This window comes from Rhodamnia argentea, chromosome 5 (assembly GCF_020921035.1).
Source record: "Rhodamnia argentea isolate NSW1041297 chromosome 5, ASM2092103v1, whole genome shotgun sequence".
In the NCBI taxonomy this organism is placed as follows: domain Eukaryota; kingdom Viridiplantae; phylum Streptophyta; class Magnoliopsida; order Myrtales; family Myrtaceae; genus Rhodamnia; species Rhodamnia argentea.
The window spans coordinates 29,548,744-29,560,379 of NC_063154.1; the positions used below are offsets into that span (position 1 = coordinate 29,548,744).

At 40.5% G+C, this 11,636-nt stretch overlaps 1 protein-coding gene across 1 annotated transcript; it reads left to right on the forward strand.

The window, feature by feature from the left end:
* Positions 1-5,940: 5,940 nt before the first annotated feature.
* On the forward strand, positions 5,941-7,844 carry LOC125315323 (monofunctional riboflavin biosynthesis protein RIBA 2, chloroplastic-like). Its single transcript, XM_048279773.1, has 3 exons — positions 5,941-6,029; positions 7,052-7,460; positions 7,548-7,844. The coding sequence occupies exons 1-3, from the start codon at positions 5,941-5,943 to the stop codon at positions 7,827-7,829; spliced, it is 780 nt and encodes a 259-aa protein (XP_048135730.1). The 3' UTR covers positions 7,830-7,844.
* The last annotated feature ends 3,792 nt before the right edge of the window (positions 7,845-11,636 follow it).

An 11,636-nucleotide genomic window follows, 5' to 3' on the forward strand; every position in this document is an offset into this window, starting at 1 on the left:
TGCCGGAGTGAAGTCGATGCGGCTATCCGAGTTCCCCGAGCTAATTAGAAAATGGCACGGTGAACTTATTCCCATCAAGCCCTCTTGGCAATTAGAATCACTGGTGGTGGATAAATGTCCATCATTTACTAACGCTATTCCATCCAGATTGATACCTGTTTTAAATGAAGTGCAAGGATTGCAAGTGCGCGATTGCGAGTCGCTAGAAGAAGTATTCAATCTTGAAGGGCTAGAGGGCGTGCGAAGCACTCGGGTGCTACCTAGTTTAAAACGTCTAGACTTGGTCAATCTGCCAAAGTTGTGGCGACTATGGAACAACCGTCTTCGAGGGACGCTGCGCTTCAATAGGATATTTAGCCTCACCCTTTATAAATGCAGCAACTTGAGACATGCTTTCACTCCATCCATGGCTCGGTGTGTTGCCAATCTACTGGTGATGGAAATAAAGGAGTGTGGTCAAATGGAAGGAGTGATCGCAGAGGAAGAAGGGCAGGGAAGCGCAGTGGAGAAGATTACATTCCCGAAGCTTTATCGGATGAAGCTGGAATGTTTGCCCAATATGACTAGTTTTCTCTCGGGGAAGAATCCTCGGCTGGAATGCCCCAAATTAAAAGAGCTGAGCATCGCCACTTGTCCCAAGATGAGAAGTTTAACTTGGCAACCTTTGATGGAGATAGACCACCCCACTCCTTCACTTTTTACTTCGCAGGTCAGTCTTCACTTTCTTTATCGAATGCTTTTGATGTTTAGATTAAACATCTTGTCAAATGGAAGCACCAATGGAAGTTGCAATGCGACATCCGCTTTTTTTCTTTCATTTGTTTTTGCCTCCGAAATCCTCAACACGCCACACAATGTCATCAGTCAAGGATAAGAAATTGGTTACCCATTGCAAATTGATTAAACTTAAATTGTAGATAGGTGCCACCACTAACTAAAACTTCATAATTTTAAACCCATTCACAAATTGAATAAACTGAAATCTTCCCAATCACCGAAATCACAGATAAAGAAGCATGAAACTAGTCACCCGATTTTTTGGTAGGGACAAGTGGCAATAGCGTAATTCACGACCAAATGAAAATTCCATACGGGCTCTTAAGTGAACAATTCATAGCAGCTCATACAATCGTTTCATTTTTTATTTTTATTTTTTTGTATTAGAATCTATTTTTGCATAACATGTTTTATTTGTTCACGAAGAATAGTTGCATTTTCCCGGGGATCCTCATTAGTGTGAGAAACCCGCCTTCAAATTTCTTGTCATGCGAAATTTTCAAGAAAATTGCAAAAGTATTCATGTGTTATTTGAGGTTGTCATTTCGTTCTTTGGATCGTAATTCAATGAAATGTTCTCCTATCTTTTTTTGTGCATGAGTATTAACGGGTGGTACAGTCTGTAAGGTAGCTTATTTTTGCGCACCGCACACGCCCATAGTCATTAGTCCATTAAAGCGAAAGCATCAAGCAACCTCTCCTTGATTGTGTCACTAACAAGTTCTAGAATGTAGTGATTTGTGGGAGGAAAGTAAGTTCATAATTCAATGTCATCAAATTTATGGTGTCATTTTTCCAAATATGGCAGGTACAATTTCCTAAGCTTGAGTCAATATTTCTCTCTCACATGGAAAATTTAAGCAAAATATGGACGGATAGTCCTCGAGATACTCTCACTTTTGAACATTTACAGAAAGTGAAGGTTGATAATTGTAAGAGCCTTGAAAATCTGTTTCCGCATTGTGTGGCTAAAAGTCTAAACCGATTGGAGAAACTTCGAGTGGAGTTTTGTACAATCAAGGAAATAGTCGCAAGTGGGGATAACAATCCACACTCCACTACTGCTCAAGTACTTTTCCCGCAATTAACCTCTCCGGTGTTCCATGATATGCCACAACTCGAGAGTTTCTGGCCCGATTTGCCTACTTTGAACTGGCCATTCTTGAAGGAATTGCAAGTGACACATTGTGACAAACCGAACATGTTTCCTTTGGTGGCAACCATGAACAAGTGGCCTCGGAGAGATGATCATCGGGACATTGCAGACCAAGAAACACACTCTTCATTTGAGAAGGTATGACTACAACTCTTCTCCCTTGGTTTCTACTTTGTTCTTTAAAGCACTTACTAATCTTATATTCACTGTATATTAATCGTGTCATGATACTAACATGGTATCCCTTGCCTATCGGTTTGTCGATAGTACAAGATATTTCTAATATCATAAGTATACTTTTCGTTTGGGAACACTTATGAGATATTCCATTATCTAAAATTACAAAATAATTGCAGATTTTTTTGGAACATAAGATATTCCTTAACTAATCTAATTAAATATAATGTACTTGGGAAGGTCAATGAGAACTTGACACATGGTCCTCTCCATTGTTCTCACGTTTCTCACCATTGAACTTTTCTTCTCTTTTTTATTTTGTACAGTCTCTAAAAACACATACTCTAATTTCATTTCGGAAATAGAAGCATTGAAACCCTAATTCACCGTATTCTTCTTTATTCTTTAATTCACCCCGTTATGTTCCACGTCCATTGCATTCTAAGGAAAACTCGAAACCCCCTCACTTATAATTTTTAGACAACGTAAGGAACCCCATATGTTTTAGTAACACTATGAGTGCATCCCATGACTTAGGTCCGCCTTTTACGGCAAATGATTTATTCCTGAATCTTGTTGAATTTACTTCTCTCATTGTATCGGCAATTTTGCGGGGCATTTTCACCTTAGAGAGACTTTCATTAGTCGATAAGGATATTCAGATGATACAAAATGGAAAATTTTCTGAGGACATCTTTGGCAAGCCAAAAGCACTAACATTGGCATGTTTTCATGATGAAAATGCCGTCTTTCCTCCCATATCCCTCTTACGGAGATTTCGGAACCTACAAAGCCTTGAGTTCTTCCGTAGTGCTTTTGAAGAATTATTCCCTGATGAAGGGCTTGTTGATGAGGGAAAATGTTTGGTGCTTGAACATTTAAGAGAACTCAAGTTAAGCGAGCTACACAACATAAAGCATGTATGGAGGAAAGACCATTTAGTGTCCAAAATTCTTCAGAGTATTGACAAACTTGAGGTTCGGGAATGTCCTAGTTTGACAACATTATTTCCAGCTGAGATATCCTTTCAGAATTTGACGAAGCTAGTGGTGATGAATTCCTCTGGATTGGTACATCTAGGAACAACTTCAGCGATCGCAAGTTTGGCACATCCGACCGAGATGACGGTAATAGAATGTGAAAGAATGAAAGAAGTAGTGGCATACGATGAAAACGAAGAAGGAAAAGTGATTTCTTTTGGGAAACTCAGAATTTTGATACTCAAAAATATGCCAAGCCTAGAATGCTTCTCCTCCACCAAAAGTTGCGTCTTGAGGTTTCCATCCTTGTTGAGGATTGAAGTGGAAGAGTGCCCCAAAATTAACATCTTTTCTAAGTGTAAGCTAAGCACACCAAGACTACATTATGCGTCATTGTTCGGATACAAGTGGTACCGGGGGGAACGGGACGAGGGTGATCTCAATACGACCATACAAAGGTTATCGGCATAAACAACCAAACGCGCACGGAATAAGTAAGGCCCAATTAATGCAGCCATTCTCATCCTTTGGTTTTTCTCTTTGCTTCTGCATCATAAGTTTCTGAATTTCTTCATGTTCATGTTCTTAAAGCACACATGCTCTCTCTCTCTCTTTCTCTCTCTCTCTCTCTCTTCAAATTCAACCAACGCACGCCTCTCCAGCTGGCCCATGGAGACGATGCAGAACGGACAAGCTACAGAGGAGGCCGCGGCAGCTCGGGACAGCTCTGTTTGCGGATACGAGTCGCTCCATCGCCTCCTCCGCCACGATCTCAACCCCCAAGTCTTTCAGGTTTTCCTTTCTCCATTGCATCTCTCTCCTCAGTGTCGCTCGATCGATATTGGCTCGCGGAGCAGTGTCCGGTTGAGAATCGTTGTAGCTGTTGATCCGATTGACTTGGCGTGTGTTTCTCGAGTGTTATTCTTCGATTGGATTCTGACCTGAGCTTATTAAGGAAACGAAGTTGATTCCGTGAAATCCACGGGATTAGAAACGACATAGTTTCGTTTTGGGGAAGATGTTCTGGCACTGGTGCTTTTCTGTAAGCTTGATGGTGCTAGCATCTACAGATTTCGAATTGGTGCTGATCAGGAAAGGAAAGGCTTCATGGAGAAGGATTGCTGTAGTAAAATCTTGGGATGAAATACGCAAATGATGTGGTCAGATTGTACGATTCTGTTCTGCTCGATTTGTCTCATCTCTCTGCTCACTTTTTCCAATTAAACTTAGGCTTTGCCGTTTAGATGAATATTTATGTCATTAGTCAATCTAGGAGAATGTTTGTATATGCTCTGCATCTTTCGGGTCTGCATATGTAGACATACCATTTACTAGTCGAGTTAAATAGGAGCTGGACTTCCGTCAGAAAGGTGGATCTTAGGAATTCTAGTGGTATTATTCCGTTAGTTTTCACGATTGGAATGGTTGTGGCCTCCCGAATCGTACCACTGAACACAAAAAGAATTACAAGAAGTAAGGATAGACAGCTTAAAGTCTTAGTATAGAAAGTTGGGGTTGATCGAGTAATTTCTATTTCGAATGAATTTTGAATTGACACGGATCAACCGCCCATGAAAATATTTGTTGAGACAACTGAAATGACTGAGCAATCGGTGCCTTCTTCCTAAAATGTCAAAATCTCAAAGCATGTCATTCCGTTGTGATACAATTGTTTGGAAGTTCTCTGAGGGACATGAGCAAAGACCTTCCGATGTGTGCTCCTTGTTATCTCTGCAAAGGGGCATAGGGAGCTTCTATTTATAACTCGGTAATCTTTCATGCCTGTGATAGATAAAAGAGCGTGGACCGACTAATATTATGTCACTGAGATTCATACATATGGTCCTAACTAGGGAAATATTTGTTTAAAAGCAATGAATTTCAAAGATCTGGTCCAGATGTCCTTTGGCAATGTTGAGAACTTATCACTAGGGAGGTCTTGAAGAGCATAGTCCGGGAAATGAGCTATTCTGAAATCTCTTTTAGCATAGATTCTTGGTTCTGAGTTTTTCTATGAGATGGAAGGTGTGAGAAAGTCTGACTAGCATAGTCTTGTGCCATGTTGGGATTCTGTGGAGTTGGTGAGCCAACTGATAGAGTAATGTGCAAAGTTTGATGTCGTCAAACCATTCTAGTTGATTAAACTTGCTATCATTGAAGCTAAGAAATACTCTTACATATTCTTTGTGGCAGTCGCTATTTTGTAGTTGTTTGCTCTTATTGAAAAACACTACTGCAGTTCTTGGCAGGATCCTTTGATTTTTATTCATTCTGACCAGTTTTGTGGAATTGATCAATTTATTCTGATTTTCTTTCAGGCATTTCGCTTTATGGTAGACAAGGAGTAATTAAGAGAACCACGAGTTGTCAGCGTTGGGCTTATTCAAAACTCTATGGTTCTTCCCACAACTGCTTCCTTTCTGGATCACAAGAGAATGAAAGATGCTGCCGGTGCTTCAGGAGTGAACATCTTATGCTTGCATGTTAGTCACGTCATGAAGCTTGAGCTGTACATTTTTTGGTTTCTCCTTTTGGACTTGAAAGACTGAAATTCAACTACTGAACTAATCTACAATCTAGGAAGCGTGGATGATGCCATTTGCCTTTTGCACAGGAGAGAAGCGGCAGCATGAGAACATGTTCATTGTCAATCCTATCCTTGAGAGGGATCGCTGCCGTTGCCAACAGTTCATTGATCGGGTAGGAACAGAATCATTTTCCAATCTGTTCACATCAGGCGACGGGAAGCGACAGCAAGCTGATTTCGGGCACTTTTATGGATCCAGTCACTTTTCAGCTCCAGATCCTCCGTGCACGAGCCCCTACAGAGATGGATCGGTGGTCTAAGACATGGATTTGAACCTCTGTAGGCAGCTGAAAGACAAGTGGGGGCTCGGGATGATTGCTCAGTACGAGCTCTATGCGGATATGCTCGCTCGGTATCTGATCCCTTGCTGCATAAGAAGTCCTCTTAAGTTCTTGATTTACAACACTGTACATTCAGGGTTGACATTATCTGATCGTCGTTCATGTTCAATCAACGTGTTTCCATGAAATCCAGGGACACGATAGTTCAATCAAAATTTATAGCTCAATCATCATGCCTACTCAAATCTTGCGTGAGAAACCAATGAATAGCATCTTGAATAGCATCTTATTGTCCTTTCACGGTAGTTGTCGTGGCTAATTGTGGCCGAGTGTCTCTGGTGCTTTTGGTGTTCACTTTGGCTTCGAACTTGTGTTTGGTCTGTTGCTTTTGAAGGTTTTGTGAGTTGGGTGATGGGTTGGTGGCGTTCCTTGGTTCTATTTGTCTGTTTGCAGTAGATTCTCAAATTGGGCACATCCAATATTTTCTTATCAGTTTCTCAATTCATTAGAATTCGAAGTGAACTCGGGAATGGTGGACGAGATTTTCTGTTTGTCACTAGCTTTGTGGTTAGCCATCTTTGGGAGCTTAGAAGTGAGTGCACAATCGAAACCACTAAGCTGACTTAATTTTGTCATCTTCCTCTGCTTGACTTGATAAAAAGGCTTTTTTTTTCCTTGTCACACAAGGGATGAGTTGGTCTTTGTCTTTCAAAAGAACATTGTCTGGAAATTGGAGATTTGGCTTTGTCCATAAGTAAACAAAGCATGATGTGCTTTTTGAAGTGATTGGTGAAGTTGATGGCCTGTGTTCACTCTGCAAAATCTTCCTGCCTTTTTCCTTGTTAATTCCCACGACTGATTTGTACATCAGCACTCATATAAGAAGTAGGGAGATCTCTGGTGGGCATCTATATTGGGTGCTTCTCCAGGCATCGAATGCTCCTAACTAATTGTTTGAAATGATTGACATTTGGTTCCTTCATTTAGAGTTCTGACTTTTAGAGAGTGGATGCTGCGCCGAGTTTAAGTGGCTTTGAGGATGTACCGAGATTGATGTTTTTGTCGAAGCTAATCCTCATGGTTAAAATCTAAGTGGCCATTTTTCATGCAGAGTTTCCAGGAACTCGAAATCATCCAATTTGCTGCTCCAGGCAAACCATTCTTCGCAAATTGGTTTTCCATCTGATATAACCGCGGTTTCATTGGGTGGTAAATTATCTTCCAGTGGGAGGGGTGTTGTTGCAGCAAAAGCTGCAGTGATACCTGACGGAGGTGAAACTTTGCCTTATCCTGGTGATTTTGCAGTGAGCGAGACTCTGATTGGTGAGGAATCAGTTGGCATTCAATTGCAGCCTGATGCAGTAGTGTTTGGAGCGCTTGCAGCTGATACTGCACCTATAAGCACTTCTTTCCCCATTGAAGATGATGAATTTGACTTGGACCAACCCACGACAGGCTTTGCATCTGTTCCAGAAGCAATTGAGGACATCCGCCAAGGAAAGGTTGGTATGCTTTTTGTATCACATCGTCGAGTGCATTTTAATTGTTCATCCATAAATGTCTATGTCATGGTTGGAACTGAATTCCAGATTGTAGTGGCGGTAGACGACGAGGACAGGGAGAATGAGGGTGATCTTATAATGGCAGCAGAAATGGCAACACCTGAGGCTATGGCATTTATTGTGAAGCATGGCGCTGGGATTGTTTGTGTGATCATGAAAGAGGAAGATTTGGAGCGCTTGCAACTTCCTTTGATGGTGAATCAGAGGCAGAATGAAGAGAAGCTTCGGACTGCATTCACTGTGACTGTGGTATGTGCTTTTATTACACCATATCCTTTTTCAATACATGAGGTTTTTCTCAAAACTTAGAGTTGATTTTTTGATTGGAAATTAACAGATGGGGATAATTTGAACTTTTTGTTTTTCATCAAAGTGTATTTATTGTTATTCTGTTTTGCTTTCTCAGAGGTTCATGTACTTAAGAAACGGCCCTCTGGAGAGCAAGACACTTCGAATTGTTTCTTGTCCGCAGTCCGTAGAGATCTTGATTTTTGAAGTATTCTTGGAAATGAATGTTAGAAAGAAATGAAGCAAAATGTGGTAAGAAGAGATCCTGAGATAATAGTACTCGTGCAGAATTTGGTCTGGTTAACTTGTGTTAATTATCATACCTTTTGTGTTCTTACTCATAGATCATTTGCTGATAAAAAATCGAACCCCGCAGACTGTGCCACGCTGTTTTCTTAAGGGGCGCATCGATGGAAGCATGCAAGCCGCGACTCTTAAATGTTCGGACGGCTCATGACCACCGAAGCTCCTGCACTACACACAACGTGGCTCGGGAACTTCTCTAAAGAAAGGAGATGTCCGCATGTTCAAGCTTTTTAGAATTGATGCTATTGAACTCAAAAGTCTCCCTTTTCAGAAGGAATGTTAAGAATTAGGCGTAAACTTTGGTATGCCTACAAAAAAATTTATGGTCTGCTATGTTTTGTTTAGTGAATCAGATCAAAGAAAGCAAACCTTTCTGCTTCAAGTGATCGAATGGTGATAAAATTTCCTGAGGTTTTTTAGAGACTAGTGAAAATTAGTCGTGGAAATTGCACTTTCCAAAATTCCGATCTCTCTACATGTTTGCTGTCTTTATTCGACAAAGTATAAATCGAACTCGTCCACAGCATGGGATCGATAAAATAAAAGGTCATAAGCAATCCTTATCTCATACCAATATGTAGAGTTGATCAAGAATGTAACGTAGATTTGAGAATATTTCTTAAAGTAATTTCTTTTACCCTTGAGGTGGTCTTAGGAACGGAAAGAAAGGATGGTCCTGCACCAACTCTGTTGTCTAGAAAAGTTCGATGATGGAGTGATTCTTTATACTAATTGGATCTCATCTCCTTAAGATGATAATTTCATGCTATGCTCTAGTCCTCGGCTGCCTCTCGGTTGTCCTACAAACTCTGTACAATCTCCAAACAATCACTCAAATTCATTCGCTGCCGAGAATATGCATGGGGTAGAGTATTGTTCGCGGGTTCATCAAGATACATATTCGGGAAAACAAACAAGTTGCGACCTCTTAAAGATTTAGAAAGATCGTGGCCGGTGAAGATAAGGAGCTATCCAAACAAGCATGTGGCGCTCTCCTCTACCGATCGGCGAGCATTTGCCGCCGTTGATGGAGACAATGTTGTAGTGTTCAAAGTCTCAATTTCTGGAGCTCAAGTTTGAATCTAAATCCTTCTTAAAAAAAATGACTACTTGACTTAAATCTAGATCTACAGTCATTTACAAATAAGGCAATTTTTCTAATTCCCTATCTACATTACTCTGCTAAATATTAGAATCTGATGGACAATTCAGAGCATGGCTGTACTAATATGACGAAAAGAGTGATCTCGAATAATCAGCCTACTAATTTGTCATGAGCTAGACTTGATATTCTCGATGGGCCAAACTCATCTTAAGAAGGTAGGGACACAACAATGCTTTTAGGCCCATCAATATAGGTAGATCGAGGTTCAATATGAGCATTTAATACACCAACGACAAAAAAGTTTATACGCATTTTGTTGCTTAATAGTAGGAAATTATAGAATGATTTCTTGTAACCCCAAATAGGATTAGCGAGTTATTTAGTCCTTCGAATTCATTAACCGATGTCTTTAACCATTATATGTAACCATCTGTAAATAGTTACAAAAACCTATACATTTCTTGTAAACTTCTCTCAATCTATAGAACTCAACGTTTTTTTATAATTTTATTTATCTTTACTTTGCTACGATTTTTCTTTCCTTGCATTTACATGGCTAGCCACGATTGCGTCTAATCTCCGTATCTTTAAGTTTCTTGTCATTTACGTTCTCGCCCCCTTTACGACCTTTGTCGATTCATACCGATTCATCCATATTCTTGAAGGATCTAATAGAAGGAATTGAACAAGTTATCGGAATCTCGGTGTTGAGTAAGCTAGCCCACTTAGTCCCCATCGAAGTCAACTAGTTATTCTTGGTCTAATTTCGATCAACTCACACGTCGTCTCACTTTTGATGCCTTCGATTCCCCATGCGTTCTTCTTAACGAGCTTTCTACATATCATTGACTTTTCTTCGTCGTAATGATGAGCTAATCAGTTGTTGCCACTCGTATTACGAGAACATGAACAGACTTCCCGTGAGGTAGTTGTCCCGCAATCCCAGGAACGAATGTCTTCTTCAAATAAATGCTTCATCTTATTAAATTGGCTCACATAAAGCCCCCACAGAACTATGCTATATTTAGATTGTTACACAACTTGTGCTCGAGGGATGACTTCTCGCGTCCAAAGAGAAGATGAACAGCACCGGCGAAGTTTTGCACCAGAGACACCTAATTTCTTCAAGATCATACCCTCTCACGCACTTCACACTAGAAGGCTTGTAAGTTCTTTTGTTTAAACATTCTTTTGCATTTACCAAGGCTTGGAAGGCCGACGCGTTCTACGCGCTAGCCTTTTCTTTCGAGTCGGTTCGTGTTAAAACAGATCCGGCACCGCTTGTTTATGAGAAACTAGGGTATTCCGAAGATGTTTATGAGAAAGTATGGCAAGTATCTTCCCGAAACGGTGCGTTTGAGGGTTCCGAACGGTGGAAGTTGGAGTGTGGAATTGGAAAAATGGGATGACATGGATTGGTTATCAAAGGGATGGAAGGAATTTGCGGAGCATTACTCAATTTGTGAGGGCCACTTCTTAGTCTTCAAGTACGTTGGGGACTTGGATTTTCATGTGCTCATATTTGACAAAACCACAACGGAGATAGATTATTCGCTAATGAATGCTAATGACGGCAAGAAATCGAACCTCGACACCGTCAAATTTGTCCCGCCTAAAATGGGAGATGTTAATGATCACTGTAATCTCGGACTAGGTTCCAAATCGAAAGGCTTCCAAACCGATCAAGAACCGAAGCTTTTAGCACATGATGAAAATGGTGTGTGAATCTCAGCCTATTAGTAATGCATGTGCTTTGTCTCGTTTTTTTCTTGCATTCTCTGCCTGGGCGATTCGGAGCGGATGGAAAGTTCCAAACATAAGGTGTGCCCTGCCATGCTGGCTTCTTGTACCTTCACTTCTAAACGTTCGCGGATAACTACGGCTCTCGAAGAAGCCAACAAATACGAGCTGCAGTATCCTTCCTTCACATGAGTTATCCTGTTATAATATATCTCGAATTTAAACCGGGAGTCAAAATCTGAATATTTTGAATTGGATACTTCCTATTTGAAATTGGAGTCCACGCAGAAAATAAACATAAAAGGAAAGTGTAATACTGTAATTGGATTCAGCTGAGGAATTTTTTATTGGATGCACTTTGATATACGGTTTTGATCTTGGCTTTCAATTGGAAAGTCCAAGCGGACTTTGTTTTCTTTGAAGTTTGACATGGTCAATAAAAGATAAGAAGAAAAGCAAGATACGGATCCTTGCAGAAGTCAATCTCGATACATATATATTATAATATGTACTTGTGATTTGAAGGGAGACACGAGAAAAAAAACGTGAAGTCTTCAAGAAGCGGCGCGACGAGTGCTCGGTGGGTTAACTTCGTCGTGGATTACGTCCGTGGAATTACTTGAATAACTTTGTGTCCTAGTCGAGAAATTCTTGCGGTAAGAATTTATATTTTAATT

Coding starts and splice junctions, on each gene's coding strand:
- LOC125315323 (XM_048279773.1), top strand. CDS start 5,941: ATGGATTTGAACCTCTGTAGGCAGCTGAAAGACAAGTGGGGGCTCGGG. Junction 6,030..7,051: donor TATGCGGATATGCTCGCTCG/GTATCTGATCCC, acceptor TTAAAATCTAAG/TGGCCATTTTTCATGCAGAG. Junction 7,461..7,547: donor AGGACATCCGCCAAGGAAAG/GTTGGTATGCTT, acceptor ACTGAATTCCAG/ATTGTAGTGGCGGTAGACGA.